General features: G+C 42.1%; 1 protein-coding gene across 1 annotated transcript in view; it reads left to right on the top strand.

Moving 5' to 3' along the window:
• Positions 1-20,622, top strand: part of CCND2 (cyclin D2) — a gene marked incomplete at its 3' end in the record, with an annotated part of 35,449 nt that overhangs the window by 12,118 nt on the left and 2,709 nt on the right. The window contains exon 4 of the mRNA XM_084288756.1: positions 4,028-4,176. Within this exon, the coding sequence (XP_084144882.1) occupies positions 4,028-4,176 (149 nt within the window). The remainder of the gene's footprint in view (positions 1-4,027; positions 4,177-20,622) is intronic.

Raw genomic sequence — 20,622 nt, 5'->3', positions numbered from 1 at the left:
AATATTTATGCTTTCATTGCACCTTGACAAACACTTCACGTAGTTATTGCTTTGCTTGAATATGGAAATATGTTAATTACGGCCTTTATTCCGCTGCCTGCTCTTTTCCTCAGCCTTTTCTATTCAACCCTCTAGGTGGCCCAGCACAATGTGGCTTCTTTTCTTTCAATGAGCTCTTTCCACACTAATAGGGTCCAGGGTGATGTGGAGAACCATGTGCACAAAATTGGTGCACCACCCCCCATCCCTTTGTGGGCATGTCAGGTTAAATTCATATCAGCAGGAGGGTCACTGCCATGATTTTCAATAGCGCGAGATGAGGTGATGACTTCAGACAATGGCGCCACACTCTCCAGTTGGAGACACTTGCCTCACCAGTTGCAGTAGTTAATTAATATGCTAAAAATAGGAGCCAGTGATACAAATCGCTGCCTGTTGTACAACAAAGACTGGGCATGTGTAGCTTTGATAGCCAAGTTTATGGTGCTTGTTATGGAGGGAAGTTAGTTTAGAGCTAGAGGCAATGTAAGACTTTCTGGATGCTGAGCTTTAGTCACTCTGGGCCTCTGGCCATTCGCTCGCTGTCTCATTTGCATTATGAATGACATTAAGGGAACTAACAAGGTTATTGGGCATAGAAACGTTCTCATGTGACCCCACGTGGAAGCAGACCTACAGCAGTGCTAGTTGGCAGGGGCACTGTGGCTCTTTATTCAGCTTCCTAGGAAGACGGTTTCTGGAAGTACATAACTTGTAGGTATAAAATCAACCACGAGAAGACCGGCATTTGAATAATGTGGAGGTCCTGATGTAAGCCCCTAGGAGGCGAGGAAGTTCAGAGGGGAGGCTGAATGCGTGTTGTTCGCTCATCTCATTGAGCCTGGGCTGTGATGAGTGTTGGGAGAGAGACACAGGAGCTCCCTGTTGATGAGATCTCGTCTGCTAGCCGCTGGCAACTGGGGGAAGCTACGCTGTGAGGACACTTGTGAGGCATGGGTCCACCTGGGCCTCCAAGGGGATCTGTTTCTCCCAGCTGCAGATGCAATGGGTGGGAGTGGAGGCATGTTGTTCTTACCCACTGCATTGTAGCTTCTATATGGACTGTCCAGACTTTGTTGGAGTTATCTTTTCCAAAAGATAACTGCATCTTCCCAAAAATTGTGGCAAGGAGGAGTAGATTATGGAAGATCCATGGCCACTGGCAGGTCTCTAGTTCCCATGCATAATTAGGACACAGTTTGGTAAGTCCAAAAAACAAATGCTGGAGTTGCGTCCCAGCTTATGGCCATGTTAGTCAATTGCAGCCTCATTCATGCCCCCATAAGCACACGGGGTTTGCACTCGCCGTTTTTCTCGTCTCCTTCATTTTATGCTCAAATGTACTTCAGCAGGCGTTGTGCCACAGCCTGCTTTGTCCCCTGTGGTATCAGCCAGGAGCACTGTTAGTTCCCGTGTCTTTGTGCTGTACGTGGAGGTGAAACATGCTGAAGTCAAAGGGCTTGAATGCCTTGTTCCCAGTTGAGGAGAGTTCCCAGCAGAGCTAAACCCAAGCAGTTGCAGTGTGTACAAGGGTAGAAACAGATCAATGGAGATGCATCCTTCTTTAATTCATCCATTTCTACAGAAATGAGTGGGGTTACTCATGCTCTGTAGGAACAGATTTTTGGGATGCTAAGTCTGTTCTATAAATGTTGTTTGAATATTTTAAAATGTTATAAACATTTGTTACTTGCTCCATGGACTGGGAGAAGACTCTGGACAGTAATTAAAGCACATAAACATTTACGAGCTTTACAGAAACGCCTCTTTATTAGTCCTGGAACTGTTCCTGGTTTTCATGTTGGACTTTGTAAACTGGTGGCCCGTGCTTCTTCCGTGGAGCCGCTAGCTACCAGATCAGTCGACAGGAATGAGCTACAGCAAGGCACCCAGAGCTGAGTCCCAGGGCTCCCAGTAGGTAGCAGTGAGTAGGAAAAGAGGCAGCATGGCACAAAACAAGGGCCATTTTGAACATCCGTTTTCAAGCAGGATGAAAGAAGAAATGGTGAGTTCTGCTTAAAATCCCACTGTGTTTATGGCCTGCTCTCAAGGTCTAGCCCAGTAATAACCACAACAGCAGGCAGAGGCACTGAGCAGAGCACAGGCTCCTGCTGAGAGTGCATGTGCTCTGTATCGGGTAGCACTATTTGTTCTCCCTGGTCTCCCACTTACAGGCTGGGGGATGCTGTCCTATGCTGCATAAATTCACATGAGGTAAATGTGAAAGATTGATTTTGATGGTGGAAGTGTAATTCCTTTTACATTGGTGGCGTCATTTGTGATGCATGCTGAGATCAGCATTCGCCAGGCAATGTCCAACACTGACAAGAAGGGGGGTCAAGACTTTCCTGATGACTTAGTTGTTAATTTGGGCACTATTATGATTTCCAAGGCTATTGGCTTTCTTATATATATAGTGAGTTACTACTACAGAAGTGTATAATTGTTATTTTTGTAATAATAGCAGTCCATACTAGTTGTTTCTGTCAGTGGGAATTTGCTCATTCAGAAGTGTTTGTGTGTGTGTGATGTCTGCTGAGCTTTCCTGGGAGGAAGGACAGTGGTGGGCATGCAAGTGGTCATCTCCCAGTGGCTCCATGAGACAGATAAGTCTGTGTGAGCGTTTCAGCTCCTCTCTTTTCTCTCCCACTTTTAGCTCCCCTTTTAGCCCCCCTCCAGTCCATATGAATCACAGAATCACAGATATGGTTCAATAATATCACCAGAGTTCCTGTCTTCGGTGAATTCTGCATTCCTTTTGGATCCCAGGTACATATTACAGCCTGGAGAAGAACATGCCATCTTCAGAGCTATTCCTGTGCCTGCTGTCTCAGTACCTGGGAGACTGAGAAAGAAACCTCTGTGTGTTTGAAACTTCTTTGGTTACACAAAAATCAGCAGGATTACAGAATTTGTGCTAGCTGTCTTCAGACTTGGGATGTGCCCTTAATGGAAGGACAGTTTTCTGTGAAGTGTCTGTATAAATAGACTAAATATGTTGATAGCATTTCTTTTATATTTTTACTAGGATTATTATTTTTAATCTGGGGAAATACTTGGATTTCCTCTTCTTTCTCCTCCAGTCCTTACAATCGAAAAGTGGTAGAGAAGGGTTTAATAATGAGTTACTGTTGAACAAACAACTTGCAAATCAAATTTAAATTTAGGAAGATATTTTTAACCTAGAAAATCTGGGAATGGTGTTTAGTAAAGTAAATACAAGTTACCAAGCGCCTATGCAGTATGGAAAAGCATAAAGTGGCCTTAGAAAGGTCACAAGAGCATTCAGTTTTATTTTCATTTCTCTCTTGATCTCCGCAGATGTGTGAGAAGTTTTGAAATGCATTTTCAACCTGATTGTTAAAAAGTAGTAGTAATGAGAAATGTGATCTTTGTTTTTTCTTTGATCACATAGCTATGGGCTGTAAGTGTTCTCACTTACTAATTGCAAAGGTGTTGAACATAGAGCAGTAAAGATGAATTGTTAATTAAAATCTCTTTCCCAGACAGTTTGTTAAATGCTGGAATTAATTAAGTCTTTAAAAACTGACGTGAATAAAAAAATCTCAGTTCAGTCCTTTGTGATACCTTATTCCAGTTAGTTTTCTGATTGTACATAGAGCTCTAGTGTGACCAAGACCCAAATTTCTGACATAAATTACAGAAAGCCTCCCTCTTCTTTTTCCTTTTTTTTTGTAAACTAAGAAAAGACTATTAAAAATTGTCCAGGTTTATTTTATGCATCAGTGAGAATAAAAGACCAAGCTGCATTTCCATCTTAATTTGTAGATCTGTTACACCTCCTTTGACTACTTGTGATGAGTAGTGTGACTAATGAGCTCAGTCAGACCAAAAAGAGTGGCACTTTTCCCTTTCTTCTACTTCCCCGTTTTTTTATTCTTGGGTGTGGTTTTTATGTTGATTGCCTGTGATGTTTTGTAGCTTTTCTGGTCCAGGCTTGGACTAATTCCCAGATCTGTTCTTGCAGATTTTAACTTTGCCATGTACCCACCATCAATGATAGCAACTGGAAGTGTGGGAGCAGCCATCTGTGGCCTTCAGCTTGATGATGGGGACAGTTCACTCTCCGGTGACAGCCTAACAGACTTCCTGGCCAAGATCACAAGCACAGATGTGGTGAGTGTCCTGGATTCCTGTTCTTGTTTCACTTCTGAGAGCTCTGAGGAAAACTGGGCCATCCATCAAATGGGGTCTGATCCTGAAAGCCTGCCAGAGTGAAGGGAGGGAATAGTTCCTGGGGAGAGCAGGTTGTAGGTGTGGGCCCAGTGCCTTGGTGGAAGTGATCTGGATGTCCGGAGTTCCTTGGCCTCATGGGAATCACTCTTCATTCATGTTTTGTTCAGCAGCAATGAGGGAAGAGCCTGCTCTGCCTTGGCTGGTCCGAGTGCTTGGACCCACTCTTCCTACTGTGAATAGGCTTGCTATAGTGGGGAAGCCACCCTTAGTGCCCTTCAAGTGATGGCACTGGAAGGCAGACGGCATCCCTCGTGGCATAAGGTAAACACAGGGGCAGTGGTCCTGTGTTTCCAACCTTGAAACTGCTGTTCTGTCCCTCACTGAGAAATCTCCTAAAAATCCTTGACTTAAAGGAAGTGAATTCTGAGTTTACCTAATCCTCCAGCACTGGCAAAATATGAGGCAGGTGCAACCCAGACCATGTGGGTTTCCGTATATAACCTTGCTAAGCTCACCCCATGAAGGGAATTTCTTGTATTGTCAGAAAATTAGGTTATCAGTAGGAGAGGTGAATCTGCTGGCAATTCAGTGGTTCCTGACAAGTAAGTTTAACTTCTGGTGGGTACCTACGAAAAACCCAAACAGGCAGCTCTGCTCAGCAGTCTGAGCAGAAAGCTGACAGGACTGAAGGGAGTGTTCAGGGTACCTTTCCCACCAGTTGTACAGCTGTGTTGGTAGGTGGCTGCAGGTAGACTGTAAACTGAACTACGGGATAAACAGGAGCTTCACCTCCTGCTAAGGTGACAAGTTTTGCCATGGAGAAATACACAGAAAAGGAAAGAAATTGAGCGAGACTTTATGAAATGCAGGCCACTAATAATGCATTCTTACCATAAAAGTATCAATTTCCAATGTGTCAGCCTTAACATGTGTTAACCATAAATTGTTTTACTGCTTTTGCTTTGCAGAGTAAATACCCTGTGCAATTAGTAGATCTGTGATACAATTGTCAAAAGAAGTGTGGTGTTTTTTTTTTTCCAACAAATGTTCTGAATTTTGGTTAAAAAGGAATAGTCCAGTTTGAGAAAAAGGGAATTTCACAATTTCTTTTTTTTTTTTTTTCCTTTCAATCAGACTGAGCCTAATTTTAAAGTGCGTTTTTGGATCTGCTCATTTCTTTTGATTGGAAATGAGTTCTGCAAAGAAAAAGGAACATTTACAATTCTGAATGCTTATAATAAAATTTAATGAACAGAAATTTAATGAACACTCATTTCATTGTAAGTGAAAATTTCACACAGGTGATTTGCCATTTTGTGCCTGTTTCATACGGGCACAGAAACAGCACTGGTATATTGCAATAAGCAGCGGGAACATACAAGAAAAAATGTATATGACAATTAAGACTGAATGGCTTGATGCAAGTAATTGCACAGTGCTCATTTGTACAGTTGTTCTATTTTAGCTTGAGTAAATCTATTGCATTTACTTAATATATGTGGAAAACAAGAATTACCAGTTATTGATATTGGCAGTTATTGGCTGACTGAAATTTTCTCTTTGGATGTTTTTTGATTGGATGAAACACAGTAAGTTTTGGTGTTGCATCCAACAAATGTCAGGCAGGACTCCTCTAGACATCAAGTGGATAGATATAAGCAGGACATTAGAAACTGGGCAGAGGAAGACCAGAACTTACAGAGAGACTAAGATCTCGTTAACACAGGTGCTGCTTCTGGCCATACTTGTGAGTGTCCACATAATAAGGAATATAGTTGGTGTTAGCCATTGAGAGCTTCTTGTATAATTATCAGTGGTTGTAATGCCATGGGATGTCCATGGGCTGATACTCCACAGCCATGATTTTGCTTGCTGCACAGCAAAGCCATATGAATTTTGTTTCTTGGCTGAAGCTTCTGTTGAAGCTCCTTGGCTGCTGCTTATTTTCCTGCTTGCTTTTGCTGATGGATGCCCACACAACTGTTTATGTCCCTACTTCAAAACCCATCCTGGAACTGATTGAGCATAAAGAGGGAAGGATCATTTGTTGTTTTGGAGTTGGTGGGGGGAGTTGCTCAGTTTCTAAGAACAGCCTGTGCTATCAGAGTCGGAGAGCTTTACAGATGCAGTCTTTCCATCACTAGACCACGTTCCCCATACTGGTAAGAGCTGAGAAACTCCCCATACTGGTCCAGATAAACTTCTACTACTATCTCCGCTTGTTGGAGTGGAGATGGCAGGGTTGCACTGCTGATGTGTTTCTCTCAGATGCATGTGGTGAGGTTTTGGTCAACCATTGAGTAACTAGGCTCTGTCTTTCTGGAAATGGCAGGGAGCTGTTCAAGGTCATTCTTCGTGTCTTCTGAGAGCTTCTGTTTGCAACCACAAGGATCTTTGTCCTTGCTCTTTTTTAGCATTGACAGGAGGTTTGGTTTGCAGAGACAACAGGCAGCTGACAATACTCAGGTGAGGGCAGGCAAGCTCAGCATGTGGGCCACAAAAGTTGCGTCACTGGGATCTGGCAAAGTACTTGGATGTACCTAGATTCCACAATAACAGGGAAGAAAATTACCACCCTCAACTGCTTTTTTTGCCAGCAAAGAGGTTTGAGCATCACTTTATGATGCAGCCCTTGCCACAATAATCTGTTCCTCACTCACCTTTAGATTGGGTAATTTGCAGTTCATGCTGCATGGGGTGTATTTGGATAATGTTTAGAAACTCCAGTGAGGCTAGATGCAGCTGCTCGCTTGCACAGTCAATTGTCATGGTAGGGATTCAAATCACAGGTTTTCCTACTGCACCTCTCATGTGTTTTTTTCTGGCTACTGGCTGGTGTCTTGCTGTGAAGCCCTCCTTGAATCAGGATCCCAGCTGTTGTAGAAGTTGGCTCTTCCCATGTGTACCGGGGATGTCTGCAAAGGCTTGTAAAGACAAATGAAAAGTCACAGTAGGGTGTCCTGCTGGTGGAATTTTCTTTCTCCTTGGTTTGGTGGAGCCCCTGTTAATTAACTTCCAGAGAATGTTGCAAGGATATTACACAAGACCATGTTGGAAGGGGAATATATGGCTTTTTTTTTTTTTTTTTTTTGCTGTCTTGGGAGTTTTTTTCTGGATTCCCTTCATTTGATATTTATGGATATACATTTAAAGCTCATTTTCTTTCTTATAGGAGATATATGAAGCTTTCTCAGGCTTCCCGATACTTCTTAATGTAATGCCCTTTTGCAACATCTTGCAGATTGGGCAAACTTTATCTCTCATGCTGAATTTTTCTATCCTGATTGTTTCATTCTGAAAGAAAATACCTGCCAGAACAGTTCAGTAGTTCTTAAGTGTTTAGAAGAAAAAAGATGTTGTCTCATTGAAAAATTCATCATGCTTTTTCTTTGAAATTTAGCAGATGGCTTTTTGTCAGAAATGTGCTTTTTGCCATCCTGCTGAAAATCTTCCCAAATTTGGCTAAGCTTATATGCCTTTGGGAAAAAAAAAAAAATCACTCTCCCCAAATAACAAAGAACTCTTAACATTTTACTAGTCACATCCTCTCCAAGAGTCTGTCGGCACTGGGTAGAGACAAGCTTTCTTCTTTTTGCTCCTGGTCTCAGCCCACAGCAGCACAGACTTCTATGGAGACTCTCACTCAGCCTCCAAGTCAAAGCTCCAAGTCAAAGCACACTCAGTACAAAAGGAGCTTCTGGATAATTTAGTCACTGAAAAAAATCAAGTCTTTAAAGAACTTAGATGTGCGCTAATTTTTCAAGATACTTCCATGTGGCTAAACTTGGAGGATTCTCACTGTGGCAGAGCTGGCCCTAACTCAGAGTCTGTCTCCTCCAAAAATTTGAAGTTGCAGATCAACCAAAGCGAGCAAGAATTGTTAACTTGGGCAAAAATAGTGTATATTTCATTAGCCAGGTATTTGGAAATATTTTGGTAGATATTTTCCCCGTGACATTTTTGTTGGAATCAGGCCCTGAGCTGGAAAGTTTCACCCCACCTGTTAAAGCTTAAGGGAGCGATAAACAGCTGAAAATAGCTGAAAACAGGGTCTCAAAGAAGTATCAGGCAGTCTTAATAATAGGTAGTTATATCAGCCACATCTGTAAAATGTATTGTTGGTAAAAATGTACTGGCTGGATTGTGTAAGAGTCACCCAAGGCTGTGTTAATGAAGAGTAAAGACTATTGTACTATATTTTATGCTGGCACTTAATTAAAGTTGAATGAAAAGCTTCAGTTCTCTCACTTCCTAATTTCTGATGCCTGAAAGCTGTTTCTGCAGCAACACAATTAATTCATCGTCACTGTATGAATGATCTTGTTTTCAAGGGGAGATTAGGGAAGAGCAAGAATCTATAGCTCAGAGGTTTTAGGAGCATCATGCAGTGGAAAAGTGAGGCAACTTGCAGAGGTTACAGCTCTGCAGGGGAAAAATCTGTGCCTTTATGCCCCTTGTGCCTCCTCGTAGCCCACAGAATACTGCACAGGGCTGGAGGAGAATCTTCCCGACGAGCAGGTCCTGAGGGCAAAGTGTTGCAGAGTTCTGCTGCCCAACAAGGGGTGCCATGGTGTTTCCTATGGGGTCCCCTGTGTTGCAGTTGACCTCCTAGCTCAGCTTGTAAATCAAATGAACTTTCCTGCTGCTCAGCCGAGGAACTCTGAGGAATGCAGGGACATTTCCTGAACCAGCCACCTTGGATGCTTCCGATATTTGAAACTAGTTCTCAGTTGTTCAGGAGCAAAGAGGTGTCTTAAAAACCCACATCAGCAAATGGGGGTGGGGGAAGTGTTGAGAGAGAGATCGCTTAGCGTGGAAACATAATGGGAAATTTTCATGAACTTAAAGAGAAATGTCGCTATCTGAGGTAAAGCATATGAAAAATTTCAGCTTCAAAGTTGCAAGCGTATGAAAACATACTCTTGAGAATGATAATGAAATCCTGCTGTAACTAAGCTGCACTGAGCTTTTCTAAACTTTTACTGTTCTACAGAGATAATTTGAGGGTGCTATCTGTTTGCTAGGAAATAGCAGCATAAACCAAGAAGCTGAAATCAATGGAGTTATTTTAGATTTACACTGGTGTAACTGAGAGTGGAGTTTGGCATATAGTGCTGTAATGTTTTTAATGGGTGTTTCATTAAGAATTAGACCAAAAATATGCTACTAATAAACACCATTTAATTTAGAACCCTGCTGCTGGGTAAGCAAAGAACCAACACGCTAGTGTTTCTTTCAAAAACACATGGATGATGATTACCCTCGTATGAATGCAAAGCAGTGCTCTGGGCTTCAGACAAGATAGTACAAGGCATCATGCCAGTATCGTTTTAATGATAACAGTGATTTATGATAAATAGCTGCCCCGAGCTATTTGTTGAAGGTTGAATCACAGTTTTGAAGAGGCAATGACAATTAGCCCATGTAAACCTCAGTTTCATTACTCCTTTCACCTACCAAAATAATCATTAGGGAGTAACTCTTGGAGGAGTTTGAGAATGCTCATCGGTGTTACGGGTAGCAAAAATAGGCTCTGTATGGCATATCTGAATGGCCTTATCTGATAACTGTTTTCCCAAAGAGTTGATAAGATCGAGTCCAACACAGCTTGATGCAGTTCTGCAGGATGGGGATTGCACAGTGTGATCTGTTTTCCTGCCAGAGGGTGGGAACATTTCCTTTGCTGTTTCTTGAAGAGGAGAGGCTGGTAGGCAAAGAGTTAACAGAACTACTCACAGGAAGCACACAAGCTCCCTGTGCATCTCTTGGAGGATCATTGCAATGGAAAAATAAACAACTCAGGAAGTCACGAATTTCCAAAGCATCCCAGACGAGCACTCCAGTGTGCACAGTATCCTGTTCCCAGTGGAGCCAGCTGCTTCAGAGGAGGATACGAGCATTCCTGCTGTGTACAATTACGGGATATGAGGAAGGATAGCTGAATGGGTAGGGCATAAACCTGGCATTTTGAGACTTTGAGGTTAATACTCCATCTTGTGACAGACCTGCCTTGGTTAAATCTCTCTTCACCTCTTTGGAAGAGCAGCCATCAGTTCAGTGTGTCAGCTTCCTAGCCACGTGTCTGGAAACTGCCTCTCTGACCTTGCTTGAGAGCATTCTCATAAAGCATGGCACACGTAGACATGATTTAACCTGGTTATTGCTTGCATTTCCCTTGAGTCTGTCCAGAGACTGCCTTGCCTGCATTTTCTGTTGTGCCGCAGACCTCCTCATGGAGAAGTATACTGAGGATTCCAAGGTGCTTTAGAAACTACAGCAGTGGTAGGTAGATGAGCTCTTTCCTGTAACCTTGGAAAAGAATTTTATAGGCAGAAATTAGTGAGAATTAGGGTTATCTTTAAAACATAGTTATGTACTTTGAGCATAGTTACGTGCTTTGAGCAAAGGGTTATTTTAAATGATCTCCACAGTTCCTTTCCAACCTCTTAAGTGCACTGAAACACAGAAATGATTATCTCATGTTAAAAATGTGTTCAGATTATATCATCGATAAAAACCGGCAAGGTTAGATCTAAAATTAAGCTGGTTAGTAATTGCTTGTGGAAGAAACTCTGTAAAATGATAGCAGCCAGAAGCATTGGTCAGGTTCAGTCTGTGTGATAATGAGGTTTATGTGCACACATCTTCCTTCTAGAGCCCAGCTTTCAGGGTTGCAGCCCTGAAATGACAAAAGTTGTTGTCCTCCCCTGCATCAGCAGTAGGGGAAGGGTTTTCAGGCAGAGCCAAATGTAGGCTTTTATGCAGGCACAAGTCCCTTTAAAAAGTCTGTTCCCTGATGGGAACTGGTGTGTTCTGAGTGGTTTTGAAAATCCAAAGCATATTTAAGGGCCTGAGGTAGAAAGAAAAAGGAACCAAGCTTTTCTTAAAGTCTTGTCAAAACAGCTGGCTATGAGCCCTTGAAAATGTGGAGTCAGGCTGTTTTGAAGACTGGATCCATAATAAATTACATTTAAAATATCTCCACTTAAATGTGCTACATATGTTAGTGCTGGGATTTTTTTTTTCCAAGGTCTGAAAAGTTCCTTCATAAATATCCTTGCAAATTTTTGCACGGAAATGGCATTCAGAACCACCATACACACTCAAGAATTCATTTTCTGTTGAGCTGCAGTATAAAATCATGGAAATCTATCTTGAATGGATAGCATTTGAACATTGTCCCTAAAGCACATACACTATTTATTCTCTCCTTTGTAGTGTTCAGGGCCTGTGGTTTTGGAACCAAGTAACAGGACTTGCTGTATCTTATCCTGCCTTATTTGTTGCAGACCACATTTTGTATGCAAGGAAACAACAGACAAAATAGCCTCCAAAGAAAGGAAGAATGAGATAGTTTCCTAAGTTGTCTTTGCCTGAGTTGGCAGCTGCTCTGGTTCATTCAGCTTTTTGTTCCCCAGTGAGTGCTGTGCGTGTGTAGTAACAATGGGGTGATGCAGTTACACTGTAGGCTAATAGCGGAGTTCCGTCAAATCCATTCATAAATGCAGAGGAGGGTGCAGTGCTGTGAGAGCCAGCCAGCGCGCAGAGGAAGTGAGGCCCCCGAATAATGAGCTCCACATCACAAACATAGCTGTCAGAGCTCAGGGGTTGGTGATAGACGGCGATCATCTGGTTGGAGCCTTGCCCCAACCTACGCTGCTGCAGATGTGTGACCTGCTCAAGTTGACAGGGGAAGCTGATAGCAGCCGGCAGATTCCTTTCCGTATATCCTCTGCTCTGATGCGGCTTTCTGTAAGGCAGGCAGGTTACTACAGCTTTCTCCAGAAATTCCATTTTTTTTAATAAGTGATCACAACATTTAGTGCAGCAGTGTAAAAACTAAATTCACAGCTCTCATCTGACAGTTGCAGAGTATTCTTCTGCATGTTGGAGAGAGATTATCAACTAGAAATCGCAAGTCACATTAAGCAAGGAGTATAAATTCAAGCATGGCATCTGCCCCTGGATCACCCTGCCAGTGTTTTGGCTTTACTCTCACTTTTTCCAGTTCTGAAAACATTGTTCTCTTCTGTTGCTATGAGAAATACCACAGGAGCAACAGGAAACCAGCAAACTGGCTGTTTAAGCAAACAGTGGAACTGAATCTAGAAAGTATACTGTTGAAAGTGCTGAAAAGACTGAAAAATTGCAGAGAAAAGTGTGCCATCTTTCAGATGCTTAATGCTAGCTATGCTATATATTACATTATTACAATAATGTAACAATAGTGAGTGAAGAAATTCTGGCATGGATATGAATTTTTTTTTCAAGTGAGATGTCCTCATTAGTCTGCATGAAATGCTCTTTGGAACAGCAAATTACTATTCTCTGTACTTTGTAGATGGAAAAACAGAGACATAGAAGCTTATCTGTAATTGATGCTATTTGTTACAGTAGCAAAAATAGGCACATTTAGGAGGGAAAATATGTCTGTTTTTAAACTGCATCCATTAGATGTGAGATCACTGAGATACAATAAATGTAGTAAATGGGCATAATATTCCTGCAGCTGCTTTTCAGGCTCTTGTTTGGGAGAATGTCAGAGAGCTAAAGGACAGTGTTCTGCAAACGAAGGCTCTAGTTTGGGAAGGAATCCCTGTTTATGTCAACAATGAAGCATGTGCTTTGGAGAGGTTTGAATTGAGGCCTAAATGTGAACCAGCAGAGGAATCCAGCCCTCTTTTGTATCTAGGAATACGGATGACATGTTTCATGCTGGAATTAATGTAAATCCCAACTTTTCAATGCATGTCTAACTGCTGCTTTCTTAAGTTATCCAAGCAATGATTTCATGACAAGCGAACAGTGTTGTCACTTAAAACATCTCCAGCATCCTTGCCATTTATCATACCAAGTCTTGCACCTAAAAACAGTCCTTTTCTGGTTTCCTTTTTGCAATTAGTTTTAAGAAAGAGGAAGAGATCTTTAAAGCAGTCATCAGGGGTGTTAACAGTTATTTGTGAAGTTGTTAAGTTGTTAATCTATATGTAGAAAGCTTTAACACAAAAAAAAAAAAAAAAAAAGAGCCAGAAGAATTTTGCAGTGTTCTCAGCTTTGGCAATTTCAGCACACAGCAAAGCATTCAGGGTTTGTATCCAGGCTTCTAAATCTTGTCAGGAGATGCAAGAGGATAAAGAAGTACCCGGTGCAGCTACAGCTCAGTATTTTGGATTATTTGTGTGCATATGTTACATATATATTTATATATAACAACAGCCCTACTGTTACTCTCCTGCTGTTGGTTTTAAGAGAGTAGGGCTGCTGTTCGGTTTTCTGAAGTCCTTGAGAAATGACGTGCGCCATGATTTAGTGTGATTGCCCTCAGCCTTGTCATTGCAAAGGATTTAATGAATCTCCCTTGCCATTGACCTAAGCTCGGCACAACTTGGACTGTAGTAGCAATGGCTGGCGTGTTGGTCACTGTCAATTGGAACTGTGTTTTCACTGGAGCTGCCAAGCTGTGCTTTTGACAGCTAGATGTCCATACTTCCCTGGTAGGAATCTGAGATAGGGTATCGCTTCTCCTCAGTCATTTCCCACTCGTCTATCAAAGCTATTTAACTGAATTGGGCTTCTGTTGGTGCTGGCCTTACTCTTGGACTTCTTGATAAAGCTAAGATCTTGTCAAGAGTTAGGTAATATTTAAATTTAGCAGAATTAAAATGGAATGTTGTTAGAATAATAATTTTGCAGTCTGGGTTCTTCTTAAAATGATGTTGTAACACATCTTCTCTGTACATTGGTATTTCCATATGAATGCCATCTTGGATAAGCAAAACAGTGCAAGGTTCAAACGAGTTTATGCACACCCAAGTGTTTCCCAAAATGTCATTGATAAAACAATTAAACCAACATTAGGAGTCTTGCCAGGGTAAGGTTAAAACTGCAGTGCAAAAGGGAAATCTGAGAATCACAATATACAATATATTGTGTCTTAAAGCACTGTGGAAAAGACAGGAGATAAGTTCATCACCAGAGCTTACTTTTGCAAGGCATGCCTTCCTGCCTGCCGCAGTCAATGAAGAGCAAGTCTGAGAGAAACTCTGGTGTCTGCTGACACAGGGAGCTCAAGTCTTGGCAAAACTGGGTGTTACATGACCAGAATGAATCCAGGGATGCATTATCATTTCTCAGCCCTGCCTGGCTGCAAAATGAGTCTAGTGGTTTAAATATGTTTTAGAGTGGTCGTTATCATTGGAGTAAGTGCAGTGATAGACAACCACAGTTGCCTTACAGTCACAGAAGCTCTGGATTGATTCAACATGGAGAAAAGGTAGAAAAGATGTATGAATAAAATAAATTACCTTATTATGCTAATGGTCCACTATTGGCATTTGAAAGAGTGGTGTTTTCCTTTGTGGAGAAGGTGGTAGACTGCTACACTGAGGGATCTGGTGCAGAGACCACTGTCATCCAAAAAGTACAATCTATCAACTTCAGTTTGGACATGGTGCCATGGACAGTTTGAAAATGTCTATATAATGTCTATGGCAGAAATCCAAGTTAAGGTACTAGAACAAGTACAAAGCCCTTCAAAGTTCCCTGTTCTCTTCCCCCCCCCCTTATTAAAAAAATATATATATCAGTCTGGTCATGGTCTTGCAAGATGGAAAAGATGCCTTGCGCCTCTTTAACTCAGTGAAGTTAGATGGAATGGGTACCCCATGTGAACAGGTTGCTTGGGTCATGATGTCATGATTCTGGAGATTGGAGCAGTCAGGACTGAGAATCCCACTGATTATGAGTGTAAAGTGAGAGGGAGCCTGTTTGCTGGGTCAACTTGAGTGGGATTCCTCAATGACAGCTTGCTAATTGCAATCATTTTCATAATAACATTATAAACATTAGTTTAAAACTGGAAGCTGGGGGGCAGTTTAGGTCACATAAATTAATGATGTGTTGAAAAGTTCAAGAAAATGAATTGTGTATAATATTCTGCATGATCTTTCCTACTGCTTATGCTTTCTTTCAAGACTGTCATGCATGGAAATGGAAATTTTCAGTTATTCGTTTGAATAACTAGATCCTGCCATAGTGCTGATGAACCCTTCCTTCCAATCATTTTCACTACTAGCGTTTCTATCAGAGCCATGAAGTTACTCTTCATCACACACAGGAAAGCATTTATGTTCTTTCAAATGCTTCTCAGGTGTGCTTGTAAAATCAGCTAGAGTTCAAAAATTCTCCACCCCACTCTACAAAAACAATAACAACAAATACAAAAAGCAAGTACAAAAGTTAATTGCTTTTTTAGTTCTGCACATGCTGAAGTAAAAATAAAACTATGGAGTGGAAAGTACCTGAACTATTTTCATCATTAAAACTACTAGACCATAAAGAAGAATGAGGAAGTTGATCCATGTGACACACTTAAAAAACAAAAACAGTCCTACAGTATTCTGAAGGATTGGCCCAATCCCTATGTCGCAAAATCTAGGGCCATTACTTCTGTCATTATGCTGTCTTTCAAGGAAGATCTGCTGAAAATAGTGAATTTCATACTTTTTTTCTTTGATAGATTTTTAAAGTTTGAATTTTCTCTTATCAGTACTGTCTAGAGTTTGCAAAATGAAAGTCCTCTAGTAAAATGTGTACACGTGCAGCAAATTCACATGAAACTTCAAGGGGTTAATAACACTGTCTCATGGGAAGGCCCAGTTGTTTTCCAGGATAGTTTTTTTTTTTTCCTTTTTTTGTATTGTATCACTTATCTTTGAATTGCCAGAAAGTTCCACTGAGGCAAGCAGAAGCAGTAGCCCCATCTATAAAATAAGCCACTTTCTATAACATGCTCCAGTAATTGGGTGATAAGATACTCATAAGAAACCCATCTTTTCCTCTCACCTGTAACATTACCATCCATCAGGTATACTTCATGGTGGTTACAGCTAGTTGCACATTGAGGCTGTGGTTCAAGTGCAAAATGTGGTTTTAGGATTTGCTGTGTAAGAATTCAAGCAGTTTGCTCACATCATTGGCCATGTGTAAACTTTGTCTGCTAACTCCAGTTTATTAAAAAAAAAAAAACAAAAAAACATTGACAGGTTTAGTTAGTAACTCATCTGACCAAAAGCATGTAGCTCAAATGTGTCCACGCCGCTCTGACCGTGTTGTGTCAGGTTTCATCTATTGTCCTGCAGATAGCACGTTGAAAAGACATCATGTGGTCTGAATACCTTGGCAGAAGTGGTCTTAGGAGCCTATGCATGATGTTCACAGAATCATCGCGATTGGCAGATGAAATAGTACGCAGATCCAGGACTAATGGTTGCACAGCCACAGTCTCAGGTGGATGATTTGGTTGTATCTCAGTCATCAGTACTGAAGAATCTGGACTAAATCTACTGGTATGTTCCAGCTCATTTTGCTGCATGACTGAGATTCACTCATGAATCTGGTATTGAGGTTTTTCTTCTTACTAGATTTTGATTGTAGATCTTGACAACCTGCAAAATAAGGTGACACCATTTTAAGTTAATGCTGGCCAGCCAATTTCGGCTTATGGATGGATGCTTTATAGGTGAGACTGAAAAGAATGTTTAACTCAGATTAATAAAAACAGAGTTCTAGCATGCAAATAGCAACCTTTATATCTATATAGATATAGATATATTTGGAAGCTATTTCACACTAAATGCAACATGCTGGTCATCTTTCCATAGTTTTCTTTGTTTTAAGGACTCCTGTGGTACATTATTTTATATTCAAAACATGAGTGTAGACCCGAGCTAACATGTGACAATAAATACATCAGTGGCTTGTGGATCCCTGTGTAAGGTAAAATTCATGTAAACTGTGGCAATTTCAGTCTGGACTGCTTTATTGGTTTTATGTACAAAATGAAGACATCAGAAATGGCCATTTTTTTTGTATAAAATTACTAAGAGATTTTAGCTTCTTCATAAATTAAATGAAGCACTATGTTGACCATTACAAGTTTTTACAATTACGGTGTAAATTATCATGTGTAAGGAGCATATATATATATATGTATATATAAACAGGCAAAGCAGGCTCCAAATGCTCAGGCCTTATGTTCCATGTGTCACCACCCTTCCTTCCCCAAGCCTGGCTGTAAGGAAATTGCCTCATTAAGCTCTCTAGTCAGTAGCTGCTTGTAAAAAATCTGGCTTATTTTCAAAAGGCTGTGTTATTTTGAAATTTTGCACCACTGTGCTTTAAGAGATTCTTATACAAAAAGAGCATTATGACTATAATCTGTTACAATAGTCTACAAATTGGTGGCTCTGCTCTTTTTTCCATTTACGGCTCTGATCCTGCTCAATTTGGCCATCAACTTAAATGGGAACAGGTTCTGGATCTCCTCCAGGGAGACTTGCTGCAGCTGGAAGTGGCAGCCCATGGGCTGTAACACTCCAGGACTCCCCCACCAAGTGGACTCGTCTGTACCAGCTGGGATCGGGTTGTGCTATCTCTGTGGCTGAACCTCTGCTTTCTGAGAAGGGTAGCTCCCAAACCAGGGTCACAGAGTGAGAATCACTATCAAGTGGAGCTGCACAAAACCATGTCTGATCATGTGCAAGGTGCCTTTGGCAAGTACGTTGCAGAAAAAAAAGCAGTGTAGGTAGGGGTGCTTCACTGAACAGAGCAGAGCCGCTCTGAAAACATTGATTAGGTCTCTTGCATTTTCTCAGAATCTGTTCAGGAAATCTCAGCACCTGTTCCTACAAGCAAGAAGCAGTTTCTACAAGCAAGCGGCAGTTTCAGTCACACACACATAACTGCCTGCTAGTGTAACTGCATCAGCTTTGTACCCTTGAAATGACTTGCTGCTATTGCCATCTCACAAAGAAGTGAATGATTGCAATGGAGCTGAATCCCACCCAAGCTAATAGTGGGGGATTTTCTTTATCGGAGTTTCTGATAGCTTTTGGCAGTCAGGTATTTCGGAAGAAAGGACAAGGAATTTGTCCAACTCCCATCATTAAACAATCAGTTCCAGTACTAGGAAATCACTAAGTCCCCAATAATAAAAGAGCAATACCCAGCTATAAACAACATTTACCTGATTAAATAAAAGTACACATTCTTACCTTAAAACAACTAGATAGATTTGCCAGCAGCAGGAAAGTGGAAACAGAGGGAAGCCTTTCTCCTTACCTTCTGTTAAAGTGACAGGAAAGGAAGAACCCTATGAGGTGAGGCATGCTAAAATCTTGCTTGTTTGTTATGAATCTTATTCATCACCAGAAAAATCCACTGTGCTCACATTTTATTGCATCTTCAAACACATTTGTCTTGTCCTCTCACTTCTGAGGCTTCCTGCTCAGCTCCAAGCAAGCTAGATATTAAAGCTTCCCTTCTCTCCAGGAGTGGGAGTCCAGCAGACTGCAGTTCCCTGCCTTCTGGTGGGAGCCAAGCACAGATGTGAGTGCGAGCAGAGACAGGCTGCCTAGTGTCCTGCCTGCCAGACAGCTTTGGGAGGTCGGATTTTAGGCGTACCCTCCTCAGTCCTACTCAGTCTGTAATTAAGCAGATTCATGAAACATGTGTTTGGTAACTGCGTGTTTTTTTGATTAACCTCCTGCTGAAACGGTTGCCACATGAGGAGTTTTGTAACGTGGAGTGCTGGGAAAGGCAGCAGGCGCTGGTGTGGGACAGAGACAGTGTACAGCGGGAACCCATACGGCAAGCCCAAATCCAGTCCACCCAGGGCTGGCACTGGAACAAGCTGATGTCCTGTCTGCAGAAAGTGGGAAGCAGTGATCAGGAGACTGCCAGTGTGGTGAAGGCACACAGAGACTAGCATTTTTTAATATAGCTTTCTAGCCTGGGTGCTGCTGTTTCTCTTGAGTTCTCATTTCCATAGTACCCTGAAAACCCCTGCATCTCTCTGAATTTACTTGGCATTTCAGGTGCTCCATGATTCTCAGTCCCACAGTTATCTACTGGGTGGCAATGACACTAATTATGCATTGGCTGTGGTAGGCAGTGGTTGTGCCCATGTGATACCTGTGATAACTCTTCCAGCTGCATCATTCTTGCCCAGAGCGTTGGGATGAACTGCAGGAGTAACAAAAATCAGGGCATGACCCTGAGCAAACTCTGCTCTCTCCAGAAGGCATAACTTCTGCCTTCTTCCAAAGCATAGACCTTCTCAATCTTAAGGTCTCCAAATGAAGTTCATCATACTTGCCAACATCTGTATTAGAGTAGCAAGACTTTTGAGACTTTGCTCCCAGCTTCCTTCTTGTGCTGTCCAGAGCTAAAATTAAGCAGGTGCTGTGAGAAGGGGGCTCCCATCTGCTTACAGAGGGAAACTGCACTTTCATTAACTGGCAGATGAAATTGCTGAGCCACAGTCCATCATATTTGAGAAGTCATGGCAGTCCAGTGAAGTTCCCACTGACTGGAAAAGGGGAACCATAAACCCCATTTTTAAAAAGGATAAAAAAGGAAGACCTGATGAATTACAGGCCAGTCAGTCTCACCTCTGTGCCTGGCAAGATCATGGAGCAGGACCTCTTGGAAACTATGCTAAGGCATATAGAAAATAAGGAGGTAATTGGTGACAGCCACCATGGTTTCACTAAGGGCAGATTGTGCCTGACAAATCTGGTGGCCTCCTACAATGTGGTTACAGCACCGGTGGAAGACCAGCTGAGATCAGCTACCTGGACTTGTGCAAAGCATTTGACACTGTCCCACAGGCATCCTTGTCTCTAAATTGGAGAGATGGGTTTGATGGATGGACCATGTGGTGGGTAAGGAATTGGATGGGTACTCACACTCAGAGAGTTGCGGTCAACGTCTCAGTGTCCAAATGGAGATCAGTGATGAGTGGCATTCCACAGGGGTTAGAACTGGGACCAGCACTGCTTAACAGCTTGTTTGGTGACGTGGTATTGAGTGCACCCTCAGTAAGGTTGCCGATGACACCAAGCTGTGTGGCGCAGTCAACACACTGGAGGGAAGGGATGCTATCCAGAGGGACTTAACAGGCTTGAGAGGTGGGCCTGTGCAAACCTCATGAGGTTCAACAAAGCCAAGTACAAGATCCTACAGCTGATTCGGGGAGATCCCAAGCACAAATACAGGCTGGATACAGAATGGATTGAGAGCAGCTCTGAGGAGAAGGACCTGAGGTGATGGTTGACAGGAAGCTCAGCATGAGCTGGAAAGGTAAGCTGGCAGCCCAGAAAGCCAATCGTATCCTGGGCTGCATCAGAAGAAGTGTAGCTGGCAGGCTGAGGGAGGTGATTCTCCCCTCTGCACTGCTCTTATGATACCCCACCTGGAGAACTGCGTTCAGCTCTGGGGCCCCCAGCACAAGAAGGACGTGGACCTATTAGAGTGAGTCCAGTTATTGTGGAGTTTTTTTTGTTTGTTTGTTTGTTTTTGCTTTTTTTTTTTTTTTTGGGGGGG

Source organism: Netta rufina (assembly GCF_964035555.1).
Source record: "Netta rufina genome assembly, chromosome: 1".
NCBI lineage: Eukaryota > Metazoa > Chordata > Aves > Anseriformes > Anatidae > Netta > Netta rufina.
This window is presented reverse-complemented; position numbering and strand designations above follow the sequence as displayed.